Here is a 19,150-nt window from a genome sequence, read left to right on the forward strand (position 1 = left end):
CAACCAAGGGGGCAACACAACACGAACCCAATTTATTTGGTCTTTACAGCGGCTGTATGTTTGGTACCATTTGTGTTGATGCCGATGGCGAGGAGTACGGTCAGTTCTCACGAGATACCTCAGAATTTGGCCCTAAACCTATAAATCTCTCTTTCAAAGTAAGGCGAAAGACAGAGAAAACACATTGTAACCGAAAAGCCAGTTGAGTAGCGGTAGTCTTGTTTATACCTTGAGTAGCCCGAACGACCCCTGCCACAAACGACGATGAGGATCAACAGTCGAGGAAGCAGACAGTGTTCCCCCGTCCGAAAGTTTCATGATGAGGATAATTGCAAGATGAAATAACAAAACTTCGCTCTCCGTCGCTTGTTCCTCTCACTATTTATTGTTTTATATAGAAGAGAGTCTTAGGGTGACTTATTCATTCCACGAGTCCATTGGCATGAGCCGCTTCTTCTGCCTTCTCCACCAACTTGTGCTGGATTAGAGGGAAGTGCTGGCCAAGAACTCTCCCGCAGGCCATAAATCTGGAATGGATTTGACGGATAGAGTAGACTAGGCGGATGGAGTAGTATAGACGGATGGAGCGGAGGGGAGTGGAGTCGTTGCATTGTATGTTGTTGTTTTGTCGAAGCAGACATAAATAAACCCTGAGACGAAGCTTATTACCGCAAGCGTAGGCCGCAAGTAAGTCTTGAAGCACACGCGCCAAAGATTAAGAAATGACATGAATGCTTTAAATGGCAAATGAATACCGGCTTGTGGAGTCGCCATGTACGTTGCCGGGAATCGAGCCCGCGACCTCGTTCTCAGCAGCGCAACGCCTTAGCCACTGAGCCACCGCGGCGGGTCTTCAATGAATACAACCAGACGAAGTGTAGCAAGCACAAAGTTTCTTTATTCTCACAGTCACAACAAGCTCTGTTTGAAGAAGAAGCTACCGCCAAAAGCCTCTTGAGCGCTGTGTTTAGCCAAAAAAAGGGTAATTCTGAAGACGCGAGGGCTAGCTACTACCTAGCAGGAGGGACAAAACTACAGCACTTGCGGAAAACAACCGCCGTGCTTTCTACCGAGACCTCAAAGTGGCCTACAAAAAAAAAAACCTGCGAGTGTTCGCGCTGCATTCCAACGCTAGAAGTATAAACTACGAAAGTTATTTGAAGAATATATCACACCGGCAGCCGGAGCCAGTGCACTCTCTTTAGTGGCACTTGCTACACTCAGTGGCCCGGGTTGAAATAAAGCTTCTTTCTCCATCCTACAAGATTTGGGTTCGTCGTTTGCATTTCTCCCTTGGCAGTAGTATGCTGCATGACCTCGTCAGTGACTATGCGCATCAAGCCTTCCAGGTCAGTTGTAGCAGCATGCTGACGGAACACATTGTAAATGGCCGAAATAAACCATGATCCGTCTTCGGTGTCCCTGAATGCAACGTAGTCGAGAATCGTGGCGTAGGCGCAATACATGTCAGACCACTCGGGTAATGCATACGGTGTGCTAGAGTCAGCAGCAGACGAATCCGTTGCACAGTTGCGCTTTCCTGCATAAAACAAAAAATACATATTCACGCTGACCATGGCTGTCCAAAAATAGCTCTTTGTGATGGCTCCATTAAGAAACAACAGAACAGGTGCTTGGTAGAAAATGTGCAGGAAAGTTCGCAAAGTGTGGTGTTGGAAGAGTTGGTAGGTAACTTATTACGCCACGAAAGAAAAGAAATGCTAGAAAACAACGAGACAAGCGCTCCCTAGCGTTCGCTGTGCGGGATATTTCATGTCTTTTACATCCAATTGCAAATAATAAATGTCTAGGTACAATGAAAAAATGGCGTCGGTTCTTTAAAAAAAGCCCAGTGAGTGCCTTTAAGTTTGGCGGAAGACATATATGAGGTAAATAAATGTCTCTCGACTTTTTACTTTGTGTAGTTTGCCCGTGCGCTTAGTTGACAATTCGCCTTTTTCTTATGGTTCCCACTGGTGTGTTGGCGGGATGTGCACTTGTATTCAAATTCAGTACCCAAAAAGCTGTTTTATTTATTTTATACACTAGGCTTGAATTAAATCAACATCTTACGAAGATGTCCATTTCGGGGGCAAGAACAATTTCAAAAATCGTCTGCTACGTTCTTTCAGCAGTGCATAAATTGAGTGATTTTGTGTGAGATGTGCACTCGAAATTAAATGAAGTGAAAGCCCCAACACTTTTAAGTCCAACTAGGGAGGTATTGTTATAAAGTCTGGAATTGTGCAAGGTTATCATGTATTGGAATAGATTGATTGATTGATTGATTGTAGGGTTTAACGCGCCGACGCAACGCAGGCGATGAGGCGCGCCGTAGTGGAGGGCTCCGGATTAATTTTGACCACCTGGGGATCTTTATCGTGCGCCGAAATCTCGTACACACGGGCGTTTTTGCTTTTCGCCTCCATCAGAAAAGCGACCGCCGCGGCCGGGAATCGAACCCGCGACGTCGTGCTCAGCAGCTCAACGCCTTAGCCACTGAGCCACCGCGGCGGGTATGTATTGGAATAGTCTTGCGACGACATTCAAGCAGGAAAACAACATTTGCGGAAGAAACAAAAATAAGGATGTGTGTAATCGAGGGTCGGCGATTCTAATACTGTGGCAGTTTGTCTGCAAGTATTTTACTGTAGTAACCGCCAGAAACCACCTCTTAGAGAAGTTGGCCAAAACATCGTTGAATTGTACATATTCCGACATATAATAAAATTAGCTCCTAGAGGAGCCGGTTGGTAAGATGGGTGGCCAAACCTGCCATCAAGGTACGAGGGTCCGGCATACGTAGTTGTTATGTCGGCGTCCTCCAGTTGTAGGCTGTGGTGTAAACAGTAGCAAGCTTTCGCGCGTCCTCCACACATTGTACGCATCCGTGACTGCCAGAGTTGATGACGGCAGCTTCCAGTGGAAAAAGCGCCGCATCTAGCGTCTGCCCCAGACAAGCTGCGAGACTTTTATGTTAGTTCCGTGATGGCATTTTCGTACCCGCCCCCCCATGACAGAAGGAAACGGTTTTCTTTTGCATCTTATGTGAAACGTGAGTGCATGAAACATCCGTGAGTGTTGTTAAAGCACCACATTATTGTCTTAAATCGCTTTGAATCGGATCTATAGTGACAGGAAGAACTTCACGGCACGAGATAACGACTACAAGGGCTCCATATAGCAGCAAAATTTCGCTACTTGTGCAGTTCATCAGGAAGGGAGGCTCATTCTGCGTAGCATGCCAAGTGGGGGTCGCAACACCGGTGCAGTGTTTATTCTGAAAACACATTGCGGTGGATGACGTGAACACACGCGTGTTGCTGTGAAACTAGCCGCGTTTCTACCGTGAGTGGACAGGTTACATAGAACGCAAATTTGACACAGTCTTTTCAGAAGGCAAACATTCTTAGAGGGGGTCCACCGAATTCGGTGGGCCCCCTCTAAGAATGTGTACGCTGCCATTTCTTCTGTATCAGGTCTTATGCCAGCGCTGCAGCTGTTCAAATCAGACGTCCTCCGCAATTGTCTTAAAGCGCTTTGTATCTGCTCTATCATGATAGCGACTTCACTGCACGTTTTGACGGCTGCAGAAGCTCCATGTAGCAGCGAAACATCGCTACTTGTACAGTTCACCGGGAAGGGAGGCTTCTTCTGCTCAGCATGGCAGGTAGTGGATCGCTACACCGATGCACTTGTTCTCTCTTTGGAACGTGGTTTTGGTTTCTTGCGTGAATGTGTCAGTGATGCAGAGTTAATATTTATCGTTTGTTCATACGCTAGGACCAGTGCATTGTTTTTTCAGTGAGTAATTTTTGCTGCCTATTATTTCGCAGGGTTGAATTTGGTTAATTGTGTTGATCTCCTAGTTCTGCTGGCGTTTTGTAACTCCGTTCTCTCTGGCGAAATCCCTGAGCTGAACATTCATGGGTGAGCAAAAGCACAAAAATAAATACTGCAAGAAATTAGATCTGCGTGATTAGCCAGAATATTGCATAACGTAGAAATAACGGCATCCAAGGTAACGACGGGGTGAAGTTGCTCGGCTTGGCGCACCACCCGGTACTCGGCGTGACCAGGCGCCCCTCGGGGTGCACTCACTTCCACGGCAGGCCTGAACAAAGAACAGCTTGGGCTTGTCTTTCAGTGCTGGGCAGCGCACGTTGTTGAACAGGGGATAGACTTCGTGGCGAAGGTTCAGGCGCTCCCCATCTACGCCGCATATGACGTCATTCCCGCCGTGCGACATCAAAATGACAACCAAGCAGTCGGCGTTCTTTTGCTGCTCCGCACAGGCAGCACGTGACAGGGCGAGCAGCATATCCTGTGTGGCGTGGGGTAAGGAAAATTAGCAGTGAGCTGATAAACAGAAAATCTCCTCGGTTATTCATTCTTTTTCCTAAGTATTCCACAGGTAGAAAAGGTAGAGATAGGTAGGTAATTTTCATGTTGTTCGGGCAGTAAAGGTAGGCCTAAAAACCAGTCGGGGTGTTCACTTTAGAGCAGACCGCGGGCTCCTGAAGTTCTCACGGGAATGTTACACAGATATCTGGCGCCTTTAAAATGTGACTCACCATGCCAAAACAACCGTTTTGGTTAAAAAACGAAAGTAAAACTGCCACACTCGGCGACAACTTTCTGTGGCAGCAACGAGAAAGTTACGCGTGGGCGGAGAGCACTGCTTTGGGTTGCTGCGCCACCGTGGTTCCAGATAAACTGATTTCGGTTTAGGTTTCGGTGAGTCAGATACGCATTTGTTATAATTTATTTCTTCGCATGAGTTTTGCGGTTGAGTGCGAGGAACCACCATCAAGGAGCATGCAGTACTATCGGCGTCTCATTCAAAACGTTTTGCTCACTCCGGCTCATATATTGCAATTATACGTACCACCCACCACCAAGGCCAATCCGCGCTCTCCGAGAAGATGAGAAGATGAACGATTAAAGAGAAGATGAAAATGACAAAAGTGATAATGTAGCGAGCAGCAAACAATGCCTTTGTGTTTACATGAATTCTGCTGACATGAGTCCATGTTCCGCGTATTTCAGTCTGATTTGAAGCTTTATTAACACGCAAAGCTCATTCTAAAATAATGTTTTCGAATGATTGTCATTCCAGTGAAACTTATTCAAGCAGATTTTTCACATTGTTTATGACACCCTATAAGACTCCATGGATACATTGAGCGCTGCTATTACATTTGTGAACTGAACAGTCTGCGCGTGCGCAGCCAAAAACACCACCGTAATCACCGATAGTGTAAACATAAAAGTTGGAAAGATGAGGTTGCAAAAAAAACCTTGATAATCAGTGTTGTGTAGGTGCCATAATCACTTCGGTGACATCGCTCTACGCGTGACGCTTCTCGCTAACTATCATTACAACTTAACGACTTCCATTGACACGTTATCAATTAATAAATTACGTTGATTCAACTGCACATAGTCCGCTAGCAAGACTTCGACGAGTGTGCTTCCTGTATACCGAATACTTATTGAAGGGGGACCATGCCTGATTGAAGAATACCAGAATTTCGGGCTATAACACAAACAGGAGAGAGTTTTTGCCCGGTTTTATGGGGACGCTTCCTAGGATAAAAATTTCTTGACTAGGATGAGTTGGATTTGCTTGGGCGCTGGTAGAAGCCTTACTTAGTGAAGAACTTTACTGCGCCAAAATAACTGTCATTTTGTAAATAAATATTTGCCTAGTTGCCCGATTTCAAGTCTTTTAAGTGTTTTATGTGGTTAAGTTATCTTGCTTTTCTGTAAAATAGAAATTCCATCACATTTTACGCAAGAATAGTTAACATATAACTGACTTATCTTTAAACCAGGCGCGGAAAGACGTTGACGAAGAAAAGATTTATTTTCTTCGTCTACGTCTTTCCGCGCCGGTTTTCAGGATGAATCAACACCAACTCGCCCAACTTTCCATCCTGTTAAATATAACTGGCGCATGATGTAACGATATCTGATAAATGGGGAGAAACGTGATGCTTTGAAGTGCTGTTTCCGGACACGATTGAGTAACAAGGAGCTTGAAAACAAAACTGAGCAAAAGAGTGCAAAGTACACAGAACTCACTCCGGCACTGAGGTCTGTTTTTACGGTGACGTCAAAGTGAAAATCAGTGAAAAGGCGTTCCATTCTCTCTGCGTCAAGTTGAGAGCCTGTCCTTCGCTCTGAAGGGTCCTTGAAATTGATGTTGTTGATGATGAGGCACATCCCTCTGGGTTTATTCTCCATTCTGTAGACCTGAGGAGGAAACAAATAACTGGTTACTACTGCAAAAAGTACGCCCTTACATAACACTTTTTGTTCTCCTAATAAATGGTGCAACAAAAACTGGCTACGAAGAAATAGATGAGGCAGGGTATGGACTCAGAATTTAGAGTGCTCCACGAGGACGTTTAGAAGGCATCGAAAGCACGGTGAACCGCACGGGCATGAAGGCAAAGTCGGGCGGTCATCGAGGACTTACGCTGCCTGTTAATTACTGAAAGTCAACTGCATGCTTGCTTGAGTGGGCTTTCAGAACACCTGTAATAGATTGCGACAAATTCCCTCGCTCATATACAAAGTGAAAAGGATGAAACACAAATCAGACAAGAAAAAAAGGAAGCAGAACGCTTCTATGATCGGCTTCCGTGTAACCTACTTCTCGGGTGAAAAAAAATGAGGCGGCACTACATTGTGAGGCGATGTCTCCAGCTTATGTAAGGACGGTTCTTAGTTACGTATCTAAAGAAAGGTATTACCCACCTAACGAAAAAATGAACGTGGCTGCATTTCTACAGTGATGTCACTTAGGTTTACGTACGAGCGGCTTATTCATATGTAAACAGTTTCTCCTTAGGATGAGACAGGCGACATATTTTACTGGAATTACAAGCCGATAATCTGAGGGGAAACAGTCACAAAAATACTTAAGGAATTTTCCACGCCTTGAAAAGTACAACATGCGTTTCAGTGAGCAGGTTGAAAAGGGCCGAGACCTTTACCGGGCTCACCGGAAGCAGACCTGTGATTTCCAAAACACAGCAGCATTGAAACAGGACGCATAGAAAATGTGATCGTCCGAAAGTTTAATAAAAAACAACACTCAGCCGCCTTTTCCATTTTTATTCAAAAGGAAGTAGAGCCTACAAAGTTTTCGGCATATTTTTAGGAATTGAGAAAGACCAGTGCTTTTTTATAGCTCGCGTAGCACTGTTTTCCTACCATCGATCTTTGTTTATCACTGGGACTACGCAAGGTATCAGAGAAATAGTTTAAGGAAAAGGGAACGACCTCGTCACAATGGGCAGGAAAAAGCGAACAAGTGAAACTGCGTGTTGTTCCGTAAAACAGTATGCAAGCAGGAAAGACACTCTCGGGATACGGAAACCCATCGTCTGAAGATTCAGAAATAAAATCAATCAAGATTAATCAATTAGAATGTGATTCTTCAAAATAAGTAACTAGCTACAAATACTTAGGACTAACTATTACTAACACCCTGTCTTAGAATTCATTTCTAGACGAATGTTGTAAATGTTCATTGACGGTAGTATTTATTTTCTGGGCTATATTCAGATAACCTTAGTTTAAAGTTTTCGCGCCTAATCATTGCCTTTACTTACAGCATGGCGCCTATCAAGCGTCTTAGAATTTCAATGGCAATGATCGTAACATGGGAAGTATGGCACTGGAGGGTTGATTGAATTGCTGCGCAGTGGGTCGCAAATGGAGCCAAAGTCCTGAATGTGGGAATATAATATTTTGCGTCCTATGAATTCTGGTAAGAAATTCAAGTTTTGCAGTGTTGAAAATATCTGTGGTTGAAATCTGGGAACTGGTGTCTCTCGATAAGTTTTCTGAATAATGATTTTGTGTTTTCAAATTATTAGACCAGGGAAAGGGAGATCACCAAGGTGTGGTAAGTTTCCGCGAGAAAAGTTGCCCGATTGATAGTTGCATGGTGGCGCCCTGGTTATTTATGCTTGGTGCCGAGTGCGGATGAGAGAACTGAGCTTTTTTGACACAATTGAATCCACCGCGTGATACCCAATAAGAAATGTGTCGTCAGTTATACTTATAGAAGAGTGAATTCACCAGGGAGAATTCCAGAAACTTGTTTTCCAGTTTTTCTCCAAGAACGTTGCAATAATATTCGACCAATCTAAATGCCCGCCGACGTGATAATAGTTCGCACGTAATTTATTTTGTCGTACTTAAAATTCTGCAGTTTCATGACCATTTTTGAATACCCTGTAAGCGGCAGAATATCTACAACGCTACGATGCATATTCATTCATCGAATGTGACAGTTATTGAGTCCACGTCTCCTTGGTGAGAAATATATGTCTATGGGGAGGCAATGAGAAAAGCCACCAGGAGGCTGTTCGGGCGTGCAGAGCATCATTTTTGAGACAGAGAGTAAGTGGTTTGTTTATGATTGATAAGGAGGAAACATGGTATGTTACTCATCCAGCAGTCCACGTAACTGGATGTTTATTTTGATACTTATGTAATAGCGAAATGATGGTGGGGCCGGTATATTTTTCATGTGTATTTTTTGCCGAACGTACAATAGACCTTGCACTGGACATGGTGGTGTCCCAAAAATCCGACGAGAGCGCCCAGTTTATTTGTTTGCGCAACCGCTATTGCGGCTTCCTTGGCGGAGGCGGCCATTTTGGAGTGCTCCTTTGCCGTCTTCACACCCGAGTACCCGTTCTTTCTTGTGTACGTTCGCTTTTATTTCCTTCGTCTTCGCTATGGAGGGGTGTCTTCCCGGCACCACGCTTCCCCGTCGCGCATTCCGCGCCTGCTTGATTCAGGGGAGGGTTGACATCAGCAAACACAGGGGAGTGGCGGCCAATGGGGCCCGCGAGCCGTTAGGCTGTACTCTGGTCGGCTGGTAGGAATTTGTTAAGGGAACGAGACGGCTAGCTTTTGGTAGCTTCTTCAAAATTGCACAATGTGCACCACACAGGCGGGGGGAGGGGGGGTGGCGAGGGTGAAGCATCTTTCGTGGAAGTTCGCAGGTTGGACTCTGGCGGCACGACCAGCAGCATAGATCCGGGGTCTGGTCGTTCGTCATAGTGAACCACAAAAACATTCCAACTCTGCAACTCTGGCCCCGGAAGCGCAAGCGAGCTGCCTGGCGAAGCCGTCTAGTTTCAAGGTCGGATTGGTACCAAAACAGGGACTGTAGTGCTAAGGCCATCTTAGCCTAGGTTTGCTAACCCTATGTAACGACGAACGATGGCCTGGAGAGAGGCGGGTTTGCACCGCATAATTGGCCGAAGGAAATACGGGCGTTCATTTCGACTGCAACCAATCGGAAGGTCAAGGGACAGAACTTGCTTTCCTCTCATTGCGCTAAAAAGAATTCTTTGTGTTTAGAAGGCCTATAAAAACTCTTGTAAGCACGTTGTAAATAGAGGAGGAGGCGCATTAATGGGACACTGAAGTGATTTGTAAATTACGGGATTACGAGCGCAAATTGTAGTCCGGAGTACCTAGGCCCTGCTTCCACCACTCTGAGAGCGTTTACGAGAATTTATTTAGTAGAAAAATCAATTGGAAAATGCTATCCTCATCTCTGTACCCTCGCCCATTTTCTGTGGCGTTTTCGTGTGACGTCGGGAGGAGATGAGCTGGCAATTGGCTGCGCTACTGCACGGCTCCCCGGCATTCAGACAGAGTCAGTCGGCCCAGCGTTTCGTCCGCCGGTCGCTGACGGGTCGTCGCAATTCGTTCGCTCAGTTGAAACGAAGCCAGGACACGTTTGTGAATGGAAGAATGTGCCTTTCTTTACTTCGTTAGGTTGTACGCTCTATCTAGCTCCAAGTCAAGGTCGCTTCACACAAGCGCCGCACAAGCGCACATGCGACGCTTCGCTAACTGGTGCGCCAGTAGGAAAATATAAGGCCTCTTGAAGGCGGGAGAATAGTCAGCGAAGGCAATATAGTTAATAAAGAAATAAAATCAACTGATACTTTTACCGTACAGCGTAAAACGAGGGTGCGGGAAGCACTTTCTTGCGCTGGGCGAACAAGCAAAGTGGTCAGCAGCACGACTACGCACCTGCGAACGCTTTTCCGTCTACGAAATGCAATTGCTAGACCTGAGCTATTGTGGAAACTCGGGGGACGTTTACTGGACGAGCGCAATACAATAAATAGTCACCTAAGCTGCTTAAAATGCTAAAACTAAATGAAAGGGTAAACTGGTTATACATTATATACCTTATATTTCCAAAGTCGGCAGCGCTCGCCTGTGGCCGATCAAATGCCTTTGAAAGGTCATTTTCTATTCGCACTATTGGCAGCGGTAAATTTACGGGACGTGTTGTTAAAAGGCATTCAGCTTTGTTACAAACAGCGCACCACACAACTGGTCGTCAACCGCGTTCTGTCTAAACCAGTTTCGATTAAGTCGTCTGTTAGACAGGGCTGCCCCCTTTCACCCTTGTTGTTTGCCTTATGCCTCGAACCTCTGTGCCTTAGTATTCAGCAGAGTGAAAGAGTACGGGGCTTTTCATCGCTATCCTGTGAGGTTAAGGTCCTTGCTTACGCGGATGGCATCGCCTATTTTTGTGCTGATAAAAACAGCGTTCAAGAAGCCCTCAATCTCACCAGGCAGTTTTGTGGCGCGTCTGGAGCAGCTGTGAATATAGAAAAAACAAAGGGATTTTGGTTTGGTGAATGGGGTGCGAAACCGTCCTTATTTGGTGGCATTACTTGAGATAAGGACGCACTTCAATGCCTAGGTGTAACTTTGCACCAAATACGAAACACTGGGCCTCATTGGTCATTGGCACTTCAAAAAGTCAAGCGAGCCTCTCAGGCATGGATGGGGCGAGAACTTTCTGTGTTCGCGCGTGCGCACGTTTGAAATGGCATCCTTGTCGCAAAGCTTGTTTATGTGCTGCAAGTACTCCACTGTGCGCGTTCTAAAGTACAGGCTATACATGGAGTTTTTGCAACATTTTTGTGGGGGTCCCAATGGGAGCCTATGCGTAGGGACAATTTGTTTCTTCCATTAGTGTCTGGGGGTGCCTGGCTGATACATTTGTTTGTACACCAGCTTGTATCTCGGTTTTTCTTCTATATGGTGACGCATCATCCACTTCTGCTCAACGTCATTCAACAGCGCATAAGTTTTCATTTACCGTTTTTGCTTGTCTCCACTGGTGAAGTCAGTACGAAGCCGCCATGGGGGTTTTTAAAGGAGGTGGTCGACACCTTTATTTCCTTACGGCGAGGTTTTCCCTGCAATATCTGTTTACCCTTTTCAGGAAGGCTTTGACGAACACTTTATTAGAGAGTCTGTTCCCAGTGTCGGTTTATCGCCAGCCTTACACTGGCCACCATAAGGACATTGTTTTGAAGCGGGTCACACGTATGTGTCTTCCTCCAAATGCAAAAACGTTTTTCTTTAAGCTGCATACATCAACACACCCAGTGAAAACATGGTTGCGCGAGAAAGGAATGTCTATTCCTTGGTCTGACAATTGCCGTTTATGCAATCAACCTGAAACCATTGATCATTGTTTTGTTTTGTGCCGGGATGCGGAGTTTTTCTGTGATGTGTTGAAACGAACTCTTAAAAAGGACATGGACATTACCCCTTATACAATTCGGTTCTTGCCTTTTAGAAATGTTACTAGAGTGCCTTATGATATATTTGTTGTGATCGGATTGTATAGCTTGTGGAAGCGCCGTATGACGGACAGGCCCGCGGAACCCCCTCGTGGCTGCTCTAAAAATGGGGTCAATTTAATTTTAAAACTGTAAAATGAGGGTTAGAACTTCAACCGCACCCGCGGGAGTGGGGAGCTGGTAGGAGCCCCCACACATTCCTTTGCTCGAAGTCCTATTGGAGCATGCGTGACAGAAACCAAAGGAGCTTACCCCTTCCCCACGAATCGGTTGCCCAGATTGGATAACTTCATTCTTCTCGGTCGTAAGGTTGGACGGGGGGCTGGGGCCTCCGCCGCAGGCTTGTTTGGCTTCAAGAAGAATAACAAAAACTTTAACATGCAAATGGCTTACGACGTGCTGCAATCAAGACTATCCGCAAGTGCGTCGTTAAAAAGTTTATGGGTAATAAAGGCTGCTTTAAATTGAATATTTCAGATGTAAATGGCTTTTCAGTCACATGCCCATCGAGAAAAAAACCAGGTCAAAGAGCAAACCATGGTGCGTGGCTGTTAAAACCGAATAGTTGCCGAAAGGTAGGTATCTGCGCTCTCCACTAAGTATTTTTCAGCTCCTGCTCAATTCAGCCCCACAGTGCGCGCTTTGCGAAGAAGGGTATCGATATTATCAATTTATCACGACTTATGACGGGCACTTCTTTTGTGGCGTAAAAAAACCATGGTTTATCTTGAATACATATATGCAACCATGTAACTTTGCATTTCTATGGCATAAACGAAGAAGGGGAAATGTGTGAAGCAATTAGAAAAGCTGGACCACTTATCCGGAAAATATTCAGCGTCTCTGTTCTGTTCTTTTGATTTCATGACGGGACATTATACATGCCCGTACACATGATTTTGAACACACGAGTTAAATTCACAGAAATAAAAAGTACGGCTGCCTTTTACATTATGCACACAAGAAATTCCTACTGCCCCTTCAATTTACCCTTTCTTCGGGCGCTCGCATAAAAGTAAGTCTTTTTCTTGGATAAATCTTGCGTTATACGATGCTTTGCTGGTGTCACTTTAATCATGTTTCGAATAACGTCAATGGGAAAAGATAAACGAGGATACGCAGCTTTATTTCGGATTTAGGGTCATCATTTTGTCTGATAAAACCAAAAAGCAAAAGAAGCTGGCGTATTAAGTTACTAGTTTTCACACCACTTTGGTGTGTAACACTGCGATCACAACTAGAAGGCTCACGCTATCACCCTCAAATGAAGGGCGACTGGAGCATTGCGGAGGTGGAAACGTGATTTGAGGAATCCTCCGCCACGTTTATTACGGAGGCAGAGAGAGGGCGTGATAAGCGCTCGGCGTGGCATGGCGGCCGAAAAGAGTCATCTTTCCATGGAAGTTTTAGCGAAGCGAGAAGCACACAGCAATTCCTTGTGTAAAACTCTCAACGCGAGAATATTCTTCGGAAGAATTAAATCTTCACGAGACAAACAGGCGCCGTGTAAGCTATATTTTCCAGGTGTAATCAAACAAATCAGCGGGCTGCGTCAGCCCAATAAGTGAGACTGCACACTGGAGCTGAGTTTTTACAATCATGATGTGTAGCCTAGGACAGTCAGGTAGTCACACTCACCTCTAGATGAAAAATTACCAAGGAGGAGAAATGTGAAACAGTCTTTTAGACGGGCAAGTAAATTACTATTGGCGGGGAGGAAAATTTACTTCGCAATCTAAAGCTGGAGGCTGCATCCAGAAGCTGTGAGAATATGGAGGACTGGTTGTGGGGCAGCCGCCTCAGTTTACAGGTCACAGTCAGTGTTGCACACTCCGATATCTCACCTCATCTTGGTGAACAACGCGAAGATCGACCCTTAGCAGTTACCTCCCAAAAATGTTTACGACCCAGTGGGAAGTACCCGCGCGGCGTAAAAGACGCGTCGGCAGGTTCTTCGAGGCACAGCTTCCACTTACCGGTCAATGAATCTCTGCAAAAAGCGAAAGTTGCAGGTTAAAGCCTGCGCCCACAAAAATCGTGCATGTATAGTTACGTTTCCCATTCAAGTCAATTTGGCGGATTCATTCATCATATACATTTGTAGGTATCGTAAACTGTATCTCCTATGTTCAACTGGTTCTTAAAATGAGCCATCCAATAAATAAAACTTTTTTCAACCTGAAATGCTTGAACTACACAGAGAATATGTCTCTTAATAGAATGAAGTTACCTGATACCTCGACTAAATTTTGCATTTGTTTGACAATCAATAAATCAGCTGCTTTGCGTATACATAATGTAGATAATCCAGTTAGGCAGCATTAATTGGCACTGAATCATTTAGAAAAACCAAAATCACAAAAGGTCTCTTGCAAGGCATAGCTCGTAATTTGTTACCTTTTTTTCTGTTACTTGCGTACACTCTCAGAGCCTGTGTGCCATTTAACGTTTAGCGAGGCCCCAAGAGTACGTGTACAAGCTGTGTGGCTTCTTCTGTGCTTTTATCAAAGTAGCATCGCCGTGCTTGTGGTGAACTCCAATAATTTTGCCGACAACAGTGATTCGAGACTTTAATTTGTACTTTATGAAAGCGACACGTATTACGAAATGTTTGGGTCATCTAGGAACGAAATACGTGTTGCCTGGAAGAATAACCAATTCTACTTCACAAAGTAAAGATGTAGTTAAGTACTGGGAACGTAATTTCAAACGCAGTGACACCGAAAGCATTCAAAATGAAGACTGAAATTGATGTCGTTATGTGACCTATTAGGTGGCAGTAATGTTGTAAGGGACGACTGCGGGACCAGTAGCCTAGATGTGCTTTCCGTATAGAGCTATATTTTTGCGTGGCGTCACAGGGAGTTTGCTTTGTCAACAAGTTTCCTGACAGTGGAAAAAGATAGCAACTGCGCTCGGTCACAGCCGCTTCTCGCTTAAATCCAGAGACGTACTGACTTACACGGCACTAAATGTCCAGTTAAAAGGTTTTCACTTACCCCATTCTCACATGAATGTGCCAGAGGAGAGCCACTAGGCGCCCATCAAGATCGGAGGCAATGTCCAACGGAGTGCGTCCTTTTTTGTTACACAAATTGAAGTCAGCTCCACATCGTACAAGAAAGCACGGCAACAGGAGTTTGTCGTCAACGTTAGCGCCATCATTGCCCAGAATCTCCTTTACCTGCGCAGCGCAAAGAATGAAATCTCGTTTATAAAAAAGAGAATTTTTTGTGTGCAAAAACATAGTCTTGATGGCATTGGTTCGAGCATATGACGCCTGGGCGATAGGCGCGAACACACACGCGTTTGTCTAACAGAAAATATATTATGCACACCTAACCCACATCCCCTCTATCCTTTCCTTTGTTTTGGGCTGCTCGATCCTCTATCCATCACCTGCTCGGTACTTCACGGGAATCGCTGCAGAATGAAAAACGTGTTTAACCCCTTACCTCTTTTGCCACCATGTGTGGAAAAAATGGGAATATTCTGCGACAGAACCTTACATTTCTGGGTGTAAAGGGTGGTCCAGTATCATATGGTAGGTATGCGTTACTCTCTGCGTCAGAGTTGTGGGGCTGTTCTACATAATAGAGCACCGGCTGCAAAGATGCCCGCCATGGTTTGGAGCGAGCAAAGCCATAGGGAAGGATACGCTCTCGCTATGTGTGTGTATCACTCCGGGCGGACGAGATAGGACTGCAAAGCTGCGTATAGTGCATAAGATGTCATAATACAATCTGCTTAATACACCTAGCCTTGGGACAAGAAGGGGGTATTTGCCGGCCGCTACACGACAAGCCATTTAGCTCAACCGCGCAGACTAGAAATTCAACAGCTGTCCTTAACGGCGCAGGTCGCCGAAGCGCTGAGTGTGGTCTCCGCCGACGATTACCGGGGAGGACGAAAGGCTGGCCGGGCAACCGATAACTCAAAGCACCTGCGCAAGCGGGGGGACGAAGTCAGAGAGTAAGGCATACAAAACCGACCCCTTGTACGCGCCGTTTTGTCACACCAGTTAGAGAGAGAGAAACACTTTCGTTTGGCTACTGCACGGGTTTAGGGGAGGGGGGTGGCTGCCCGCTTGACGTCGGCGGTGACGATGGTACCTCGTCCTACCAAGATTTTTTGAACGCCCGGGTTGCAGCTTCCCGCGCACCATCCTATTGCTCGGGCCGAACAATTACAGGAAAGGGATATGTAGGACAGGCCTACATAGAGTGGGGGAGTGTGGTGTGCTCGCCACGTGCGGGGCAATGAGATGAGGGGTGGAGGGACGAACGTGATGGAGCACCGCCCTGCAGGGAAAGGAATGAACCTGCAGAAGTCGCCAGGTGGGCGCTTGCTCGTGGCTCAGCTGGGGATGCGCCGTGGGGTATTTTCGGCGGGCGAGAGGCGGTAATGCGTGAGTATGTCATCATACGTAATTAGGCGGTCTCTGGCTGATCGGGCCCCGTGGTAAAAAACTAGGCTGGCTCCCACTGGAATTGTGAACTCTCGAGCCGCGACATGGGCCGCCTCGTTCCCCGCGAGTCCTGAGTGCGCCGGGGTCCATAGCAGTTCTACCCGGGAAGTTGGGTGATTTTGAGTTGGAAAAACCGCGGCCGCTTTAAGCAAACGTTACAACGCGAGCGAGGCACATCGTGCCTGTTGTGAGGACGAGGCTCCAGGCCTTCTTGTCGGGCCAACGCGTGCATTCCCTCGCTCGTGAGCTCCCCTCGTGGCAGCAGCGTAGAGCCCACCTCTCCATGGCCCACAGAACGCCGCGAATTGGTAAACGCGAACGCCTTTAATGGAAATGGGGAATGTCAAGTTACGTCACCCGCTGGGGAGAGGGACCCCAACGGGCTATGCGGCGGGCGAATTGAGGGAGTCAGCACTTGTAGCCCCACACTTTGTAAATATTGGCTATGCTTCAGATAGCGCGTACAGGTTAGGACTTCGGGCACAGATTTAATGTCGACCGTCCTAGTGCTTTTACTCTATTTAGTTTATATATTGATGGGCTGGTGTATTCCCAGCACCGTGTGTGCAATGCGCGCTGCAGCTGCAAAAATTCATTTTTACAAAGTTGTGACCAATACCTTCCTCCGGATATGTGTAACTAGGTCGGTACGGCTCGCTTAGCTATTTTTGAAACATTACTGGGGGGAATGTTCCAGAAAGATGGCGTGTCGGCCTACTCCGAGGTCTTACCAAAGCAAGCTGTACCCGCATCTTTAGGTACGTTGAGTACGTTAAAAGGGCTGCCTACTGACGACCTCGCACCTCAAAGCCCGAACTCCGGCTAGACGGCATATGTTAATGCTTTACTTTATGAATCCTTCAACATGGGCGTCACCCTACGTGCCAAGCAAAGCCACACTCATTGTAGATTCAGATTTGTGTCACGGTTAACGTCGTAAGATCTTAAAACGTAACGTTAAGCCTATCATCAGACCATCGCATGCCCGTGCACCTCTGCGTCTACGGCTCATTACTTTTTCGGAAGCGAGTTTGAAATTTGGAAATACGGGAAGGCAAAACATGCAGCGCTATAGACCTTGTGGCGCTGTTCTCTGCACGAGCAGCACCCGGCCGTACGGGTTCTAATCAGTGCTCCGTAATCAAGCGCTAGGATGTGCTCCCTTGCAACCTCCACCAGTTCCTGAAATGGGGCCGTCGCGGTCCCCTTCGCTCTTTTGAGCAATGCGCATTTCCCACAGCTAAAATATCGACGCGGCCACGTAAAAGTATCTCCAACTAGGTATCTCGGTCGCTTACCGGTTCCACACTGATAAAGCGAAATCATCATTAACAAGTGCCTCGCAAAAGTAGCCAATGCACCCAAAACCAAAGGCGAATGATATACCATACCCCTGCACCCATGATGCTACTATTTTCATACCACCAGTTCATCGCACCTTCAACACCAGGATTGGTCATTCCAAGCGTTTTCCAGGCATCGCACACTTACACGTCACCAATTATCCCCTGACCCACAACAAATTGTCACGCAACTGTTATTTCAAATATCAGTATAAGCGTTGTAGCACGAGTTGTTTTAATTGGGGTCTTCAGTGGATATGCCATATAGGACTACAACACATAATACATAATTGCCGAGAGCTACAGCGCTTGCCACGCTGGAGCACTCCGATGAAAAATCGCATATTTTCTTCTGGATAAATACCTCATCCCTTCTCATGGAGGATGACACCAATTCGATGATGCGAATACTACAAGTTAAACTTACTGTTGAAAGCACCATTTTTGTAACGAAATACGCGCACTATGCCACATGGGTATTAGGAATTGCTTTGACAGTAAGTTGAGCCCACATAAATGATTGCGATATAGGAAGAACATTCTTCAGTTTTTGCAGGCACTCATATTGCCGACATCGCTTTTTAAACGTACCTCTTTTATTGCAGAGCTGCTTGGCATAACCACAGGCTTCACAGGCTGCTCATTCACTTTCATCAAGCTCAAGTGCAGCGCAGTGTTTCCGTGCCGGTCCCGTCTGTTTATATCAGCTCCAAATTTGCGCAGCGTCTGCACAATGTCCCAGTGGCCTTCTCGGGCGGCTAGCAAAAGTGCGGTCTCCCGGTATTTGGTCAAACGGTCGACAGCGCACGACTTCTGGAGGTGAGAAGAAAAAAATATGAAAAAGATGCTAACGTTGGGCCTGCATCAGAAAACAGTGGTAGCCTAAGCGCATTTTAAACGGTTAACAAGAGCTATTGAAAGCGTTTGTATTATTGCTACAAAAATGCTTAAAAAGAAATGAAATATTTGCCCGTTGAGAATCGGTAGTTTCTTCATTTTGCAAAGACTTTTGCGAAGAAAAACAATTTTGCGAGACTTGAGTATTGCTTCCTACATACCGTCTTCAGTAGCGTCTCTACAAAGGTGTGGTGGCCGCTGACAGCTGCGAAATGCAAGGAAGCGTACTCTTGATCCCCTTGCTGAAGATTGACAAGGTCCTCCCTTCTCGACAGAATCATCTTCGCCGCCCTGTATAAAAGCGTAGACAAAAAATAAGAAACCAGAAACATTTCTTATTAAAAAATGTAGGCTTTTCAGTTGGAGGTTCAACACTTTTCCCAATTTGGATGTCACACGTGTCGTAAAAAACGGCAATACAGCGCAGTTGTGAACATTACACACTCAATGAAATTTCTCCAATAAAATGTACTGCGTGACAGCGTATTGCTGTTTCGTCATGTTGGTGCTTACAGTTACGCTGGTCCCTGCCTGGCTTGACATGTTACCTATTTTCTTCACGATAATCTCTTTAGTTACACTCACTCATCACTGCACACTGACTCTAACCTGTGCGAGTTGGCGCATATCTGCATCGGAAGCGTTTCAACCTTAGGAAACAAGAAATGTGTGTCTTCAAGTTGAGTTTCAGGTGGGGGAGTCCCGTAATCCTTGTTCTTTTGTATTCGCCGGATTCTGAGCTGCTTCCGGTCTACGCACTACTCAAACAAGTCGTTCCAAACGTGAAA

General features: G+C 46.0%; 2 protein-coding genes across 2 annotated transcripts in view; both read right to left on the minus strand.

The window, feature by feature from the left end:
• Positions 1-1,088: 1,088 nt before the first annotated feature.
• LOC144145256 (caspase-9-like) lies at positions 1,089-13,799 on the minus strand. Its single transcript, XM_077676800.1, has 4 exons — positions 11,907-13,799; positions 6,088-6,258; positions 4,102-4,324; positions 1,089-1,540 (listed from the first exon to the last, which is right to left on the minus strand). Exons 2-4 carry the CDS (start codon positions 6,247-6,249, stop codon positions 1,221-1,223), a joined length of 705 nt encoding a protein of 234 aa, XP_077532926.1. The 5' UTR covers positions 6,250-6,258; positions 11,907-13,799; the 3' UTR covers positions 1,089-1,220.
• Positions 13,800-14,649: 850 nt separating this feature from the next.
• The window catches only part of LOC144146584 (uncharacterized), a 68,869-nt gene continuing 64,368 nt past the window's right edge, over positions 14,650-19,150 (minus strand). The window contains exons 13-15 of the mRNA XM_077678525.1: positions 18,524-18,653; positions 18,057-18,278; positions 14,650-14,838 (exon numbers count right to left, since the gene is read on the minus strand). Coding sequence (XP_077534651.1) covers positions 14,650-14,838; positions 18,057-18,278; positions 18,524-18,653 — 541 coding nt within the window. The remainder of the gene's footprint in view (positions 14,839-18,056; positions 18,279-18,523; positions 18,654-19,150) is intronic.

This window comes from Haemaphysalis longicornis, unplaced genomic scaffold (genome assembly GCF_048455015.1).
Source record: "Haemaphysalis longicornis isolate Haplotype H1 unplaced genomic scaffold, Haemaphysalis longicornis Haplotype H1 scaffold_7, whole genome shotgun sequence".
Taxonomy (NCBI): domain Eukaryota; kingdom Metazoa; phylum Arthropoda; class Arachnida; order Ixodida; family Ixodidae; genus Haemaphysalis; species Haemaphysalis longicornis.